The sequence below is a fragment of the Emydura macquarii genome, unplaced genomic scaffold (assembly GCF_026122565.2).
Source record: "Emydura macquarii macquarii isolate MOO-44397 ecotype Brisbane River unplaced genomic scaffold, CSIRO-AGI_Emac_v2 contig_383, whole genome shotgun sequence".
Classification (NCBI taxonomy): Eukaryota; Metazoa; Chordata; order Testudines; family Chelidae; genus Emydura; species Emydura macquarii.
The window spans coordinates 8,549,776-8,569,215 of NW_027130520.1; the positions used below are offsets into that span (position 1 = coordinate 8,549,776).

General features: G+C 39.1%; 2 protein-coding genes across 2 annotated transcripts in view; both read left to right on the forward strand.

The window, feature by feature from the left end:
- The window catches only part of DCAF13 (DDB1 and CUL4 associated factor 13), a 56,021-nt gene extending 47,519 nt beyond the window's left edge, over positions 1-8,502 (forward strand). The window contains exons 10-11 of the mRNA XM_067537354.1: positions 6,641-6,804; positions 7,694-8,502. Coding sequence (XP_067393455.1) covers positions 6,641-6,804; positions 7,694-7,781 — 252 coding nt within the window. The 3' untranslated portion in view covers positions 7,782-8,502. The remainder of the gene's footprint in view (positions 1-6,640; positions 6,805-7,693) is intronic.
- Positions 8,503-9,005: 503 nt separating this feature from the next.
- Positions 9,006-19,440, forward strand: part of RIMS2 (regulating synaptic membrane exocytosis 2) — a 738,692-nt gene continuing 728,257 nt past the window's right edge. Inside the window, exon 1 of the mRNA XM_067537355.1 lies at positions 9,006-9,047. The gene's annotated coding sequence lies outside the window, so the exon portion shown is untranslated. The remainder of the gene's footprint in view (positions 9,048-19,440) is intronic.

A 19,440-nucleotide genomic window follows, 5' to 3' on the forward strand; every position in this document is an offset into this window, starting at 1 on the left:
AAGATTTACTTATGGTGGAGAGGTCTGCATCATTGTGTTTTATTACTGCTAATAGCAATTGAAGTGTTTTTTTCTAATTAGAGAATTCTTCTTTGGTTTGTGCATAGTCTTTCATTTCCCATTAAGGCACTATAGAAATGAGACTAAGTGTGTTGCTTATTTTGTGTCTTGTGGCTGATGAATGTTGGTCTGACCTGAAAGTTGTACTGCCTGAAAGTTGTACTGTGGCTGCCCAAGTATTCATCAGTTCTGACATGCATGTTTCCTTTGTTTTGTTAATGCTTTTGACATTGTTCTCATTACACAAAATCAGTGAAACGTTCAAGAATCAAAGTCTCTGCAGGAGCCAGAGGCATACCATGTCTACACTCCACTGGCAATTAAATCTACATGATTCTGTGTAAGGATTGGAGTTAAACTAAATCTAGTCGTTAGAGCTACAGGAGAGATTGGCCTTTTAAAAACAATTTTAGCAGTCTGACACTTCAAAATAGAAGATAAACTCTTTTCAGCAACTACATAAAAATAAATTTTAAAATAGGACTTTAGCCTAAAACATTCACCAGGGGCTTAATAAAAACTATAATTTACAATTCAGATACTGTAGAGTCCTATTAATGTATAATCTGGAGTACATCAAATGACTTCTAATACACAAACAATTTCATGCCTGCCTTAGTCTTGTAGAGGCCTAGGAATTTAAAAGCGGGCTGCCTTTATTTTGATTTGGAGGAAACGTGTATTTAACAAAATGTTACATCTGAGTGAAAAGTGGGAAAGGCAGCATTGATTGAATAAAATAAGTAAATATTCTCTAAATATATCTTAGAAGGGGTCTTTTTTACTGAATTGTAGAAAACCGGGTACACTGAACCTACACCAAAGCTTTGAAGATCTTTACTAAACTTAGAATTGTTAAGACATTTGGTAACTCTCTGATCCAGCAACCCATACATGATGAATCTTTAACAGGATTACTTTCATAAGTAAAAGCTGCAGAATTAGCCTGGAGTTGGTTCTGTTACATCTCTTATAAAAGTAAGGAATAGACTGAAAACAGAGCAGGAGACTGACTAATTAAAAATGCTTTTTAGTTAAGAATGGTTCATAGTCCAGTAAGCGTAAAAGCAAAACAGTGTGAGGAGAAACTGTAACCCTGGTAGCACTTAGGGTTGCTGTTTACCATTGTTATCCTATAGGAGATATGGAAACAGCAAAAGCTTTTGATGTAAGGATTGACTGAGAGTTAAAGGAAAGTGCATTTACAGCTCCTTGTGTCTTGCTCTAGCAAACCACATTAGCAAGGGAGCATTGAGGTTGTCTAAATAATTGAGTGTGCTTTCAATCTACAGTAGCATAAATTTCCATTCTGTGACATAAGGCTAACACATAGACTGGCCTGGGTAGTGACATGGCATTGGTTTAGGAGTGATTTCTGGTGCTTGTGATGAAATGTGAATGTGACTTCATCCACTTAGCTAAAACTTTGTGCTGTTGTTCAACAGCTCTGTTTGAATTTACTCTCTTGTTGAATTGCCCTCTGACAGAAGGAAAACATTTTGCTAAATTGTAAGTAAGCTTTACATAGGAGCACTATCTATATACAGATGTGTGTTTACTTTGTATTATAACTCTAGGGTCATATTTGTTTCTGCAGAAGGGTTTTTTGTTTTTTCCACCATTGGTTTATTTTTGTACCCCAGATAATCTGGATTGTTGCTTTAGCTGCTGTGCAAACACGTAGTAGGAGACAGTTCCCATACCCAAAGAATTTACAGTTTAAAGCTTGCTATAGGCGCAATGCTCAATTTGAGTATCCTAGCTTTGTGTTGCAGCAATCATGAATAAGGTTAAAATTCTGTGACTGGTATGTTTAGTAAAAGTAAGGGACAGGTTGTGGGTAACAAACAAAAATTCACAGAAGCCACAACCTGTCCCTTACTTTTACTAAAAATATCTTGAGGGAGAGGAGAAAACCAGTCTGCAGGGGCTTGCAGCTGCTCCAATCTACTGCTTTGCAGCTCTGGGCTGGCCGCCAGTCAGCTGCTCCACAGCCCCGGGCTGGCCACTGGTCAGCTGCTCCAGCCCTACAAATATGAGGCGGTAGCTCTGGGCCTGACAACTACTTCAGCCCTTCCCTAGAAGTCATGGAGGTCCCAGAAAGTCACAGAATCCATGACCTCCGTGACCAAATGATATCCTTAATCATGAATATTGCTTCATCATTGATCTGAGTTCACCATTTGGGAGAGGCTTCTCCTCCACCCCCTCCCCTGTGGCTGAGTGAAGTGCCTTTGCACAGCCCCCTGTCCACCTGAGATGGGAGCAAGAAGACATATCTTAAGCCAAAGTCCTTTTCTTGTCCAATGGTACAAAGCACCTCTGCTAGCTAGATCCATTCATCACTCAACTTGTAAAATCTGCAAATCTGAGCCAAATGAAAGAAACAAAATGTTGTAGGTAACAACATTTTCCTTGATCTTAAAGCATCCTTTTTGTTTTACCCACTTTTGCATTTGGACGCTGACCCTGCCCTTTCAAAATTATCGGTGTGTAGTTTCTGATGCAATTCAGCCTTTGTGCTTAGATTTTCTTTCTTTTTTGTTAATGTTATCAACTAATGCTTGGTTTACACTACAAACTTGTTGGATGGGCTTCTCCCATCGACATAGCTACCACCTCTCAGGGAGGTGGAATATCTATGCTGATGGGAAAAGCTCTCCTGTTGGCATAGGCACTAAGTGCTGCACCGGTGTAGACTAGCCCTTAGATGTTCAATAGGATGTAAATTAAGTTTCAAGGTAACAAAATTAGTAGCAGTTAGTATCCAGTTAGTTTCATTAGGGATAGGGAATATGTGTAAATAAAAATGAGCTGAAGTAAAAGGCATTGCTAGAATATGTCTGCATTCTGATAAATGTTGCATTTGGGATTTAGCTGCCCTAGCTTAAAAGGCAGGATAGATAGGAGCTGCCTCGTATTCCTCAGGCTGAGTTGCTGAAGTCCCCTATTGCTGTTTTTTTTAACTTAAGTGCAATGCAAATGCAGTCCTATTTAAAAGGAGCATGGTTTCAGCTTCTTAGTTACTGCTTTTCAATAGACAGTGCTTTGAACAGGACTCCTTTGAGAAATGCTTGTGTAATTTCTATGTACAATAGAGAGGGCATTGAAAATTATTGGGCTGTACCTCTCATGCTAAGGCCATGTCTACGCTACAGGCTGTGCTCCTTTTGTGCTGTAGCGAAGATGCTTCCCATGTTGACAGAAGGGGTTTTTTTTAGTTGATGTAGTTAATCCATCTCTCCAAGAGGTGGTAGCTAGATCAATGGAGGAATTCTTCTGTTGACCTGGCTGCATCTACACCAGGTGTTAGGTCAATTTAACTATGGTACTCAGGACATGACATCTTTCACAGCCCCTGAGTGACTTATCTAACTCAATCTAATTTTTAAATGTAGACCAGGCCTAAGAGACAACAGTGGAGAAAGTTGATTCTAGCACCGATTTTACCAGTACTGACAATATAGGTGCCATTTTTAGAGGTTTTTTCCCTCTGGTTTCTCACTCCAGAATTCTGTTCCCAGCAGCCACTCCTACAGAAGCACAAATTAATCTCCTTCTTTCCCTACATCACCTTTTTTTTTTTTTTTTTATCCCTTACATTTCCAGTCCCCATCGGTCTAGGGATTGATAAGATTCTTTATCGTCAATCCTGTACTTTAATTGTTCTGCATGGCAGTATTAAACTCTTCTTTTATGGAGAGAAGTAGAGTTTGTGTTTTGATGAAAATTGAGCTTACATTTGTCAGAACCCAAAGCTATCTACATACTGTTGCTTGTTAGGAATGTGCACATAGGCTTGGTCTACACTGGCAGCGGCGGTTGACCGGAGATACACAAGATACATAGCGTAGCTTGCGTATCTCCTGTTGATGAATTTACATTCACGTAGTACGTCATCTTTATGGTGCTGCTTCGACGTGAGACACCCTCTCATTGATGCAGCCTTACTCCTTTTGCGGAGGTGGATTAATGGAGTTGACCAGAGAGCACTCCGATTGATTGAGCGGGTCTATACAGACTCACTCAATCAATGCCATTGCATCAATCCCTGCTGCTGCATCAGTGAAGACATACCCTTAGATTGTAAGGACCTTAGGGCAGGATTTGTTACCCACCCATAGAATTGCATAAATCCTAATGTATTAAAATGTGAAATGTTTTAGTCTCTAAACACTGTGGCCCTGGTACTTCAAGCCTGTTGTGCATGGTGGCCTCCTCTGCTTGCATAAAGTGCCATGGAAGTCAATGAAATTCTGTCTAGGTGCATGGTCCACTGTTAGCCTCTCTTTTGTTGTCTGTTTTCTCTTGTACATTATGTCTTCATCTTTGGTCATTTAGTTGATCATTTGGACATTATTATCTTTCATAACCATTTGGATAAGGTTGCTATCCATACTGTGGATATAGACATCCACTCTTCATAGTTAGGCAGTAAATGTCCAAATATAATAAGGTGTATAAAAGGCATATAAAAATTACCCAAAAAAGATGCAACAGACTTTAAAATAACTGACTCTGTGCTTGTATCTATCAGTTTTTTAATATGACATCCTGGATAAATTAATAAATTAATTTACAGGATCTTTTCTGTCAGCAAGATTACACTCACTCTGCAACAATTTGTTCTTCTTAAATTCAATTAAAGAAAATCATTTATTTTAATTAAAATAAAAGCCCTTTAATTTGGATTATGTTGGCAGTTTGCTGCACAGTGAGAACGCATGAGATTTATTGCAATGGAACCAGCTATTTAGGCTAGCTCAGTACAATGAACTTGACTACATGGGGTGTGGGGGGGCATTAACCAGTAATGGCTGCTGGGTTTGCTCACTGATTGAAATGTAGGAGATTATCCCGGATGCAAATAGAATGGAAAGATTTGTTTAATGGATTAGAAGGTCTAGAAACCAAATTTTAGAATATTTTTACTACTTTGATGTTTGAATACATTTTCTGTTTAAGGGATGGATAATTGTTAACTGCATGTGTGGCACTTAGTTACTCTATTGCGCCAAAGGGAGAGAGTTTTTGTGGTGTTTTGTGGTGTAATTAAAGACTTTGAAGCAATATATTTCACACTTTTGGTCTGAGTCTGTAAGTGAAGTATATTTTCAGAATTTAAGAAATATTTCAGTCTGTGAACTTCCATTAAAGGTGACTTCTTAAAGGGAAAACAATTGGGCGGGGAGGGGGAGTCTTTAAAAACCAAACCAAACCATGTTTAAGTGTGTTATGTGGAGGGGAGAGTTTCTGCTTGTTCTTTTACATTAGAAATTCATATCTTGTCCACCTGAAAGGCTCTAGTTACTAAAGAACTAGTGAAACTGAGTCAAATTGAAAGCTAAGCAATAGAAGCTGTCTACACTATCCTTATTTTTCTAAAATTTCCCACTGGTTGTAGCAGCAGTTGAAATATTTAGAGGGGGTAGGGAGAGGTGTAATGTTGGTAATCTCCTAAGAATAGGAAAGGTTTTTAGTCAAACTCTGTTTTTTGTCGGGGAGGGCAGAGAAGACGGAAGGCACAACATGCGGGAAAATGCAGGGCATATATAACTTTTATTTACTTCCAGCAAAACCAGAGAAAACCAAATGTGTGAATTCTAAATAAGCAGTGTGTTTAAAAGCACACAAACAAAACAAACATCCTCATATAACATAAAGAAGCAATAAAAGGGCACAAACCCCATTTAACAAACACCCTTTCTGCGGCCATCTGTAAGGCAATGGGATAGCCCATTTCTAATAATAAGAGGGTGGGGGGGTAAATGGGTTGACAACATTTTGGCTTGTCTTTTAAAATAGACATAATGCAAAAGTTAAAGTGCTCATAGCAATGTTAACACACTTGTATTGCCTGTTCTCTCTACACGAAAGTATCAATTCAACTGCGTAATGAGAAATAAAAATTACTCCATATGTGCAATATGGGCAGGTTAAAACTTACAGTTCTCAAGTGCACATTGCAGTTCCCAATGGACTAATTCCATTAAAGTGGATGAAGATGCTGAGTAAGCCTGGAACATGCCCCCGATCCACTGAAGATAATATTCCTGCTGTAAGGAGAGGCTACAGCAAGACTCTTCCTTAGTAGCATCTCTAGTTACAGTAGATAAGAACTGAAAAGGCTGTGAATCTTTTGTTTCATAGCAAAAGCTCATCACCAGCTGGGGGGCTAGGAATACTTCTTTCCCTGTTTGCTGTTCTATGCTCCACATTCTCCCCTACTTTAAGAGGGCAAATCCTTTGCTGTGAGAGATACTGGTAGGTCACAGTTTCCACTCCCTCTCCCTTCTCTTTGGCAGAATAAGGTCTGCTTTTAGGAAAATGAACTTATGTAATGACTTTTGTGAAACTCAGAAGTATGGTACTATATTCTGCATTTGAGCAGTGGGGTGACAACATTTAACACTTTTTTTTTTATATTTTCTATTCTTAAAGTCTCTGCTTCTAGGTTTATAATGCAGAGAGAGAAATGGCCAAACAAAGCCATTTAAGCTTCCTAAACCTGTAGTTTGCTTTGCAGACTAGGTCATGTAATTGCAACCTGTGCTGTTGATAATACGTGTGTCTTCTGTAGCTTGCACCACGAGAGAGAGCAGCTATGAATTACAACCAAAAGCTGAAGGAGAAGTTCCAACACCACCCTCAGATCAAACGTATAGCTCGTCACCGTCACCTGCCCAAAGCCATCTACAGCCAGACCAAGGAGCAGCGCATCATGCGGGAAGCTCGTCGGCGGAAGTATGTTTTCATTTGTCCTAGTAAAACTTATGCTGTCCTACTTCTGTGGCAACAATGCATGGGGCCTCTAGCAAGAGAACAGCTCTTATGAATGACAGGTATCGATTTGGTCAAATGAATAAATCAGTTATTAGACTGGTTGTCTTGGCCTCTGTGGGGCTAGTAAGTTCAGACCAAGCTGCCAGTAGTACCAAGGACTAATTTCCTTCCCAGGCCCTCTGAAAGGGTGGGAAAATACATCAGGTTGTAGGGGGAGGCAGTACTCCCTCCCAGTCCTTAGGTGTAGTTAGATGTCAGAGGGATTAGTCTTGATGTGGGAGGATGAGGATCTTCTGGCTTTTTGGATGTGCTAGGCCTCAGGATCAGTGTGAGAATTTTTCACTTCTCCAGAACTCTGGGAGCAGAAGTGGGTGAGGAGGTGAAAGCATCTATGCATTACTGTATCCATGGTATTGAAAGAGGAGAAGTTGACGGGCACATGCATGTATAGGGAAGGGGAGGTGGTGAGGCTAAACATGTTTGTTACACTCTGGTTTGGCCGTGCTTCCCAGCTGAAAGACCCCTATAAATATCTGCTTTCTGCAGATAATCCTGTTTACAGTTAAAAATAAATAAATACATCTGTGCATGTTCTAGAAAGAAGGTGCTTACAAATGTGAACTCTTCAAAATTTGTCAGTTATAAGGATTTTCAAATGGATAGTGTTCCTTTTTAAAGGGAAAAATGTAATACATTTCAGCCACCTCAATTGATTTTGACTCTGAAAACATTAATTTTTAGGAGCAGTGAACACTTGCAGTAGTACCCTAAGCAAGAAGCTAGTATTTCTGAGTCTGAACACCTATTGCTGACATTCTCAATCTTACTTTTCTCTTCTGTCTGTTTCCAGGGAATTGAATCGCCGTAAACACAGCAAGCCAGGATCCTTACCTTTTGTGTCAGAGAAGAAGAAGCACGTTGTGGCTGTAGTGAAATAATTTTTTGCTGATTTACAGGACTATGTGTAATTTTTTGTTGAAATAATTAGCAACGCTGTACAAAAGTTAGAAGATCTGCTGCAGACCCAGCCACAAGTGGTATGGCTCACTTTTCTTCTTTGTATATCCTCCTTCATTTCTCAGATCATCATCCAGTTTTGGAAGTCAGAAGAATTGGCCCTTATAAAGTCCTATAGTCCAATTTGCAGCTTGTGACAATTGACCCAGCCCTATATATCCCAATGAACTTTACTTGTAATACAAGCAGAGAATTTGTCTGTTGGGATGGTACATCAGTGTATCAGCCCTCTTCCCTCCCACCTTCCCTACAAAAAAAGGGTGAATGTGTTTCAGCATTGCCTGTGGCAAATAGACTTCCCAGGTATTAGAAATTACAAACTACATTGTTTTTTTAAATGGCAATTTCGCAAGAGGAAAAACTAGAAGTGAAGACAATGAATATCACATACAATGAGGTAGATCAGGATTATGGTCAATAACTATGCATTGCACTATATATGTTACCAGGCAACATACTCTTGTTTCTCTTTGATTAAAAGGGATTCAGTAGGACTCTGACCAATGTAAATAACAGGGTTTTATTAGTTTTGTTCTGTGTACCCAGTCAAAACCTTCAAGGCTGTTGTATATTGATAATATTAATAGAGTTGTTGAATAAATGTCCTTACTTCTCAACTTAATTAAAAACCTCTTGAAATTATTCAGTGTATCTCTTTCATCCAAGAAAGCCTTGAAATTGCTTTGAAGTTGCAGCTCAGGCTGGAGCTTGGGCTCTGAAGCCTAGGGAGGGGAGTGGGTTTCGGAGCCTGAGCTGTAGCCTGAGTCAAAGCACTGTCTACCCAGCTATTTTTAGAGTGCTAGTGTGAGCCCCACAACCCCAAATTTGATGACTCGGACTGGGAGGCTCGCTGCAAAATGCTGTGAAGACATACCCATAGACTTATGACATTTGGCAGCTTTTGGTGTGGGATGAGGGAGTTACATTTTGGCGGTTGTATCTTTGTGTGACAGGGTGCTGGGAGAGACCAGGCCAATTCAGCCCCTTGCCAGTAGCGTCCAATAGAGGGAATTGGAAAAGGCTGAGTAAACCCTGCACAAAGTGGGTTGATGAGGAGCAGCTGCTGGGCTGTTAGCCAGAGCAGCATAAAGGCCCCAGGAAGGAAGTGCAGCAGGGGCAAACAACCAGAAAAGGGAGAAGCCACAGGAGGAGGTGATCTCCCTTGAACAGTGAGGCCCCTCGGGCTGGTAAGCCGGACTGTGTATGAATAGATGGTGGTGGGTAACAAGTTGTAAATGAGCACTGGTGGGAGCATGAAGCCAGCGTTTATGAATGGTTTGTGGGCACAGAGGGCCTGCGTGACCCTCCTACACTTAGAAAGGATATATAGAGGTCCTCTCACAGCTACTAACTATAACAAGTTTTCATTCAGCGTGGTAGAGGCTTGTGTATTTGGATCTGTGTGTCCAGGCTTCTAGTCCGAGCTCTCAGTTGTGTGGTTTAGTTATGGAGATATTATCCTTCCCATAGTTAAGCTTATTTTTATCCCCACGCCTGCTGTTGCACCCAAAAACATCTTATGCTTCAAAAGTAGAGTTAAGTGTCATTAACCATTTTTGAACAGGTGTGGTTATACAAGTCGTCTTCTAGATTAAAAGTAAAAATAGCTCCTCTTTGAAATTCCTGCCAAATTACTGTAGACTCCATTGTGCTAGGCACTGTACAAAGTGAACAAAAAGGCAGTTCCTGCCCAAAGAGTTTATAAAAGAAGTGTCTGTCTATCCACCAAAAACACAACACCACAGCTTAAAACCGAGGTAGATTTTTGTCATTGGCTCACGCATGATGTAGTTTTTAAAAAGACTAGAATAAAACGTTTATGACGCTATTTGAAAACAAAATGTGATTCTCTGTCACTGATACTAATAGAAGAAAAAAGACAGTGAAGACTATATTCTATCGCTGCTTGTCGATTACTTATTTCAGAGCTTGATCCTATGCTCATTGAAGTCAATGGCAAAACTTCCATTGATTTTAATGGGGCAGGATCAGGACCTCAATGACTAAAGCTGATGGATTCTTCCTACACAATTTTCAAAGTAGGGGAATATGGATGTTGTTTTCTAGCAATTTTTAACTTGTCCAGCTCCCCTCACTCCTTTAACAATCTGGTGACCCTTTTTTCCCACAAATTAAAAGTTTAAAAACTATATTTACGCACAAGAGCAAAAACTTTATATATACATATATATATGTGTGTATATTGTGTGTGTGTGTGTCCATATGTACTCCCAAAAGAGGAAAAAATGTGTCATGACGTAAAAATTTGTTGATGTTGTACCTACTAAGGACTGTTCTTAAAATCCAGTTTGTCATCAGACACCTGATATGTGGTCTGTTCCTACAGGTGGAAAAAGTGTGGGAAAGATTGTATTTAGGGGTCTTAAACTCCTAAGTCAATTTCATTCAATTAAAATAATAGATATGCATCCTGGATTTACCTTGAGCACCACTGACATCATTCTTTTAAAAAAGTTCCAGGGTTGCAACTCTTTATTTCATCACAGCTATTCTGATAAAATGTTACCTGGCAGCCTACTTTTAGTACCTTGCTTAATGGTACAAAGGTCATGTTTGATAATGTTCCAATAGAAATGGAGGATTATAAACCAGTGGCTGTTTATTCTGAGAAGGACTTGGCTTTGTTCACCAATTATTCTTTTATGCACAATTTCTTTAAATGATATTCCAGAAATTAAAGATGACTTTTTTCCAATCATGGCCACTTACATGAAATTTTACACTAGCTAAAGGAGACATGTAGGGATTTATAGTGTTTACATCTTAAGAAAATAGAAGTTATGTGCATGTGTGCATGCATACAAACACACTCACAATATATATACACATACAAATATATAATATGTATACATGTCAGTTTAAATATTTTTATATTGTATTTGAACAAAAAGAAAACGATGATACCCTGTTTCCAGGATTTTGCTATATATGGTCTTATAATGCTTATAAATAGGCAGAATGTCAAAAGATGTGGTGAAAGGGAAGTAGAAAAATATCAGCTGAGATATTGGCCGAATCCTACTTAAAAAGGGTAATTTTCCATACACTGTTTCAGCAAGGAAATGAATGTAAATAGTTATCTATTAAAGGAACTGTGATGAGTGCTTTGGAAGCAAGTTAGATCCACATCATTATGCACACACTTCCAGCTGTCGTCATAATTTTATACCTATTTTATATGTTTGAGCCAAATACATTTTCCATTGTATATGCATGATGATCTGAATTTCCAGAACCAAATAAATTGCTACACAACTCTGAAAATCACATAAATCAGTGGAAGTCAAGGTAAAGTAAACTGCTTTCCTAGAATTTTTGCCAGTGTCCCTATGAGTGATTTTTATGTATTTATTTTATATGAAGATATTTCTTTTGCACACTCATAATATGTACTGGACCAATATATGAGGCACCAAGTAATGCAAACTAGATTTAAAAACAAAACAGTGTTAAATCAGGGAGGTAAATCCACTGAACCAGAGCTCAGGAAATAATTAAATGCTCATTTTTAAAATTACTTTATTTTTGGAGAGCTATTATTGTTCAATATGGTGAAGGCTTGAATGTGAGATTCTGTGTAGATCTGGTTTATGATGAAAGTCTGTTTAATTCAGATTGCTAAATAATTATTGTCAACTGTGGTGCTTAAACGTGGGTTTGGCTTGAAATAGTTGAGGTTACAATAATTACATAAGAAAGATAAGTGGACTTCATATCTAAGCTAGCTATATTTTAGTTTGTGTGGTGAAATGATCTCTATACTTGATACAGTACACATACATCATGTGTGTACACTGCATCCCCCTTTTGAAAAAGTGTGTGTGTGAGTGAGTGAGAGAGAGAGAAAAGGGAGTAGATGAAGTAACTGATTGATGGAAGTGGTTTCCATCCAATTTAATTGTCCTTTTAGCAAATGCTCACACTGAGATTACAGAACCTCTTCACAACCTGATTACTTTGTCATTTCACATATTTAATTAATTTGCAAAACAATATGTATTAGCACAATTTAAAATGAATGAGGTTGTATTTATATTTTTAAATTGAAAGCATTAGCCAGAAAGACTAAGCATATTCTACCCATATTAATGCATCCTATTTAGATTGTATAGGCATATCACAAGATTGATTGACTTAATACAGATCAACATAGGTTGGATCAAGTGGTAGCAATAATCCTTGATGTGGAGGAGGTAATTCACAAGGTAAATTTAAAATATTTTATACTAAGCATAGATCTGGATTTGGAAATAACATTTAAAAAGGCTTCTCTGAACAGATACATTTATAGCCTGGTGTGGGAACACAATTTACATGCTTTTTCATTACATAAAATAACTATCTAGGGATATCGATTATCCTCATTATTATTTAATTTGGCTGTACAGCCAAACACAGTTGCTTTGGGAAGTAATAATAATACAAAAGAATAAAAGTTGAGTGAGAAGGAATGTAAAGATTTGATATGTGGCTAATACTCTGATGTGGAGTCTCAAAACCACAAATGCCATTCTATATCTATTTGGGGAACATGGCAAAAGCTCAAATAAGATTAATTAAAACTCACCTGAAGTTTTACATATTTTAAAAGGATGTGTCCAGACATATTATGTAGACAGATTTAGAAACTCCTCTCCAGGCCCTTCTGAATCTCTGGAGAAAGCTTCTAGACTCGAGGAAAAAGGATTCAGGAACTTCTGTGAGAAAGACATGAGTGAGATAGGTCAAGTAGAATAATAGGGCAAAAAGCAGGGGGAGAGAGACCATGATTGTGATGGGGAAAGGGGAAAAAAAGGTATAGACGAAATCACCCAGGTTAGAATGGCCCAATGGAGTGGGTAAATTGCCCAAGACAATTCAAAGCCTGCACTAGCTACAAAGTCGAAGAGTGTTTGACAAATTTGTAATAATTATTGGGGTCACCACAACCAACCTCTTATATCAGAGGTTCCCAAATTGTCATCCATGGATTAATTGCTGACAAGGTGCAGAAAGCTGGTTACATGATGCTGGCTTCTCCACTTGTTTCAGCTGTTAAATTGCATTAAAGACTGTTAAAAGTACATTTTCCTAAAACTATTTTTCCATGTAAGCAGTTGTTAGCTGTATTTGCCCCAGCTATCTTAGGTGATTGAGCATGGGAAAAAGGGGTGGTCAGTGTAATTGTGAGTGGGAGGGGAACTGATACTTTATAAAGAAGTGGTCTATCCTATTTTTATTATTTATTATTTAAAGCCTAGGAAACCCTGAAGATAGTGGATTTTGGTAAATTTCACTCTGTCCTGGCAGTGCCAAGCCAACAACTTTTATAATATCATTTGGAAGCTATTGCTTTTGTCACCTCTGATCCGTCAACACAAACACCCCAAAAATCTTCCAAAAGGAAATAAATTAGGTTCTGTAAAGAGGGGAGTAAAAATTTCCATGAATTACAGTTTGTGGGAAGTTTGAAGACAAGAACAATGTAAAGTTAAAACAAGATGTGAAGGCAGTTGAGGCTGCTGGACTGAAATTAAATAGAGACGTAGGCAAGAACAAACTCAGCTATGGATTTTGGTCATAAGGCTGTACAGAGGAAATTCACGGAAATCTAGAATAAGTCAAAACCACAGTTCAAGAGCCACCCACTAAAAATATATCAGAACTGAAGTAGTTTAGCAATATGATAAAAATTTTGATGGAAATTGATACTTGTCTTAAAAATGCTTTTTATGAACAATGTAAGACAGACCCCGGGCTTTACTTTCAAAGATGTTGAGCACCCACAAGCTCTCGTGACTCAATAAAAGCTACAGGTTCTCAACACCTCAGAAATTCAGGCTGCCTGTGTGGATCTGCGATAGAGCTCTGAAATACGCTTTTGAAGATATAAACCATCTATTGTTATAGATCTGCAATGCTGGCATTTTTTTCCCTAAGTCCAGAGCCATTTCAGTAGATGCCAGCATCTATGGTCTTGGTGAAACACTATTCCATGTTTAATGGAGATGATTGGAAGCTATCAAATGGCTTTCTAATGCCCAAGACCAGATATGCCTGAACAGAGAATGTTTGGTGAGCATATGGGCATAGAGAGGTATTTGCAGGTCTTCATAGTTTAAAGTTAGACCACAAGCTACTCATAATCTGGTTTAAATGCAGAGCTTGTTCATAGCTCATAGATGCAGCACAGAATTTATAGCCCAGGGGGAAGGAGGGTTAAGGTGGCTGCATGATAACTGTGTGTGCTCCCAAGCCTGAGTTGCTCTGGGGGCTGGAGAACCACCTCCATTGTAACAGGCCTAATCTACACCAAAATAGCTTCACCCATATAGAGATAATAACAAACCCTCCTAGTGTAGACACAGTTTATACCAGTGAAAGCATGTTTTTGGTGGTATCCCTCCATCTACTCTAGGGCTTTTGCTTATATTAAAATGTTGTTATAAACAAAAATCACACTCCTAACTGGCGTTATTAAACTAGCAAATGTTTTAAGTGTGGACCTGGCCTAGGCAGTCATGGTCAGCCCTATGGGCTATAGTGCTGCACAGAATCCCCACAGCACTGTATACTGTGCCCTGCCCATGGCATGTCCTTCAAACCCCAGCGCTGTCCCCAGCATGCCCCCTACTCCAGGGCTTGTGAGGGAGTCCTCAGCATGTAATCTTCCGGCTGTCTTCCACATTGCTGCTCCTTTTAAGGAGCCTTAAGAGGTCAGAGAAGGGGTGACTATTTTTAGAGCCCTGGGTGGATACAAAATTTGTATTCACCTCTGCTCCATGATCTGCAAAAATGGTCTGTGGATATAAAGGGGATATCTGCAGATTTGCAGGGCTCTAAGGATCTCATTCCAGATCTAGGAGTCCTACTGATTACCAAGATTCTCCAGAAGTGTAAGATATCAAAGCACATATGGGTGCCATTTGAAATGGCCTCCCAGCCTCATTAGGAAAACTGATTTAAATAGTCATTATTGCTGATGGACAACTACAGACTCTCAGGATTTATACGACATTGTTGACCCATATACGTATCAGGGATCTTACATCCTTCCTATCTGTTATTTCTTTTCAAGGAGCAGGGGACTCTGAAGCTGAAAATCTCATTACGTATGGCAATCATACTGTAGTTAATACCATTATGTGATGAGCTCTTGTGAGGTGACATATTGAAAGGACACATGAGATGTCATGAACTTACAAAATCTTGGTGGTGAGCCTAAATGTTGATGTGGTGGCACAGCATGAGGCAGGATGGCAAGAAGAACATAACTGAAAAAAAAAAAGTATTAGCTCTGCTGAAGGTAACCACCACAGTAGTCACCAGGTCGCCTTTTTATGGGTTGACAGACCAAAATGTTGTCAACTTTAGTGGTAAATATTCATCCTAAGTGATTCTGCTTAAAGAATGTGAAATTTAAAGATGCCACATCTAAGAGCTTGCTTATTCAATTGTCAGAATACTGCCTAAAGCTTACACCAGGAGATCCAATCTAGTAAAAGGGATAAGGGAAAAAATAGGGAAAAATCCAGCTGTTGTCGCTGGATATAGCTGCACATGAGACCCTCAACAGTTGAGACTGATTAAGGTACGCAGTACAGAAGAATCAGATGGCATCTTAGTGTTTCCAAAACCAACTGAATTACCACAGGACTCTAGTAACAATGATATTTGCACAACAGTGTAAGTGAAGTAGGGAGTAATCTAATGCTATTGAACTGGAACCTACACCTTTGGAATTTGACAATCCAAGTGAAACAGTTTGACCAACCCTTCCTCAAGGCCCAATGATGAGGAGATCTGGACAAAATTGTGCAGATGGTGACTAGCAGGATAATTTTTCAAAGTGAAGGTAAGAAAAACACTGCTTGAGAACTTCTTAAAGCTTGATTTAAGGATATTTACATTGTACGTTTTGACGTGATGTTAACAGTGTGTGTTTTAATGGTTATAAAGTTTAACTTTTTGAATTTCAACATCTACTGTCATTAAATAATTATTGTCTGCTCCCCCCATAATTTCCTGCAACTGTGAAAATGTAACTAGATAAAAAATGAAAACCCATACTTTTGCACAACTGAAAACTTATATAAAAATAAAAAATGCTTAAAAATAATATCAATGTTTATCTATTGAAATTATAACAAAAATAAAACCCAGATTCTGCCAAGCCTATTTATACCAATGGAAGGGAGTGGGGGAAGAAAATGTGTGGTTTTGGGTATTTTTTAGTTAAATCTTTACCAGGAAGCCAGGCAACAGGAGGGGTTTTGGGAAGTTTCTAGACAGCTCTATTATGAAGACACATCCCTACTCTCCCTATATCCTGAGCCTAAAATTCCAACAGAATACCTCCTTCATTTTCTGTGCCTTCAGATTGCATCTTTCCAGAACATATCTCATCTATAATCTTTTGGACTTGTTCTCTATTTGCCACTGGATTAGAATGACCAAGGCCTACACCAAGGTTTATAGGCCTACTCTTATTCGAGTTCATTCTTTTCATTATGCTGCATTCAGCAAGCGGTTCAGAACACAGAATCATACTTAGAAATTTGCATAGGGTTTCAGCCTCATCATCAGTTCACACCTTTAAAAACACACTGTAAATAGCCCTTGGCGAAGTGGCTAGTGGAAGGTTTCTCCTCATTGATTTCTCTTTCTTTTTTCCATTTCTTGAGTATCTATGATTTTGCTACATTTTAGCAGTGTGGGACCAGGACTGGAGGATGCATTCCATCTGAAGCCTGGACAGTTTTGTCTGACCTGTAAATTGATCTGCTCAGAGAAGTGCAATCCCTCATTTATTGGGTTTTTCCTCCACTTGTCTTTTCATTATTTTAGATCTCTTCTTCATCAAGCTCTTCCTAGGATCATGTGCTGAGCCTGCCCTATAATCAGTCCTCCAAGCCCAGGTACACAAAAATCTCTTAAACTGCCTTTAAACTCTTAGCAGTAGACAGGCCTGTACAGGAGGCTGGAAACCAAATTGGCAGATACACTTCTTTGAAATGGTGCATTTACAGGTAGGTCAAAATTGTTCCATTGTCAAGGGACAAAGATACTGAGTTGTGTTATGGTCTGAAAAATAAAGCAATACTGATTTGTCAACGTTTTCTGGAGGAGCTGAGCATTTAAAAAACACTGTTAACCCTTTGAACTGTTTTTTACTATGTTGTTTTTAAAATATGGAGCTGGCTTAAACCAGAAGTTGCCCAACTCCATGTGTGTGCGTTAATGTTAGTTATAAGGCCAGAAAAGACCATTGTGACCGTGTGTGTGTCCGACCTCCTGTATAACACAGGCCATAGAATTTCCCTGAATTAATTACTGTTTGAACTAGAGCATGTCTTTTAAAAAAACATCCAATCTTGAGTTAAAAATTGTCAGTGATGGAGAATCCACCACAGGCCTTGGTAAGTTTAGTTCCAATGGTTAACTATGGCTGTTAAAAAATTGCACTTTATTTCTAGTCTACACTTGATAGTTTCAACTTCTAGCCATTGAATCTTATTATACCATAGTCTATGAGATTGATGAGCCAGCCCTCTGTGATGCTGTCTGGATTAGGGTTGATCATTTATAATATTATTTAATGCCAATATGACAAGATATGCCATGTCAGGTACCGCTGGAAAGGTTATAATTTGCTAAGTATGATCATATTGTTTGTGTATGGATCATCTTTGTACTGTAAGTTATGGTTATGTGTGATATATCTGTATCCAAAAATTTGTGCTGTGCTACGAGGTTACACCCCCAGGCAGATTAGGTCAGCACTGATGACTCATTGAGGGCCATCAACTATTTATGAATCTAGTGAAAGAACTCAGGTGCTACACCTTATGAGTCATCAGGACATGTAGGAACATACCTAGTGACAGGGGACTCTGAGGCCATATCTATACTGACAGCGGCAAATTTGCTGCCACCAGATCGATCTTTCTGGATCGATTGAGCGGTCAGAATAGATCCGCTCAATCGATCAGGAAGTCGATTGAGTAAAACCACCCCCCCCCAAGAAGCATAGCGCTGCGTCGACGGGAATGCTGTTCCCATTGGCGCATCGCAGTGTAGACAGCATGCAGAAGGGAAGCAGAGCAATCGACATGAGTTAGGCAAATTACTCTGCATAGTTTGCCTAACTCCCGTTGACTGCCGCCGAATCGCGAGGTAAGTGTAGACCAGGGCTGTGGCTTTTCCATGCCATGTGCTGTGTGACTGTGTTTGGGACAAGCCACATGGCAAAAGGACATAAAAGGCAGCTGCACCATCTCCATTTTGTCTTCATTCCTACTTCCTTCCTACCACTGGATCAACTAGTCTACATCTGAAGCTGTGAAACAAAGGACTGAGACCCATCCAGGTACTGGATGTACTCCAGAGGAACTGTACAAGCCTGCAAACTCCAGTACTGCTAAGAATCAGCTATATATGGACTTTGAAGTCATTTGTATGTACCTGATTGTTTTGATCACTTAACATTTCTCTTCTTGTTTGGTAACCCATCCATGTCTAGGGTAGCCACCTGAAAATGCCAAGGTCAGGGCAGGCTATAAAAGGAGAGCAGATTCTCCCAGCACTGGTGGGTGATACTGAAGTCAGACTTCACAACCTGCCACAAACAGTGCTTCTGATTCCCCACACTGGTTATCAAGAAGCCAAAATAAAAATATACACAGCCCTCTTTACTGCATTTTAGTCTCTGGCTCCCAATCAGTCACTAGGTCCAGTAACGAGACCAGTTATTTAAAACTCTATGCTCTTTACCAAAAAGGTTTCTTCTGACCCCAAAGGGTCAGCCACAGTACCAGATCAATATAAGTTTGGATCTTACCCAAAATACCATACTGCCAACCAATCCTTTAGTAACTAAAACTAAAGGTTTATTATAAAAAGAAAGAAACAAACTATAAGAGAAGTGTTAAAGGATTAAAGCAATCAGATATATACAAATGATTTGAAAGTCCATATATATCAGGTTTCTAGAAGAATTGTGGAGTTTGCAGGCTTGTATAGTTTCTCTAGTATACAATACCTGGATGGGTCTCAGTCCTTTGTTTCACAGCTTCAGTTCAGTTCAGTTGTAGATGAGTTGATCCAGAGATAGGTGAAGACTGAAGACAGACTAAAGACAAAATGGATGTCGTGCAGCTGCCTTTCATGTCCTTTGGCCTTGCCATGGTGCTTGTGGAATTTTACAGGAATAAGATGGAGTCCAGAGTCACATGAATAAGTCCTGGTGATTCATCAGGTATATCCCTGGCTTCTCTCCCTGGGCCCTCTGTACCTGTGAATCTTTTAATGGGCCATTAAGCAGAATAGTGCTGCAGCCATCCTGTCTGGGGTGTCGCCCAGACACAGCACAATTTGAAATACAGATATTTCAGCCATATCCATAACTTCCATTACACATATAACACATGAACATAAACATTATCATCTTACTTAGTACATTATAGCCTTTCTAACAGTACTTGACATGGCATATCTCATATGAATTATGAAGTCACCAAAGGGCAGAGATTTGGGATTGTAGGGAAATAGGAGTATCAAGTAACAGAGGGAGAGGGAAAG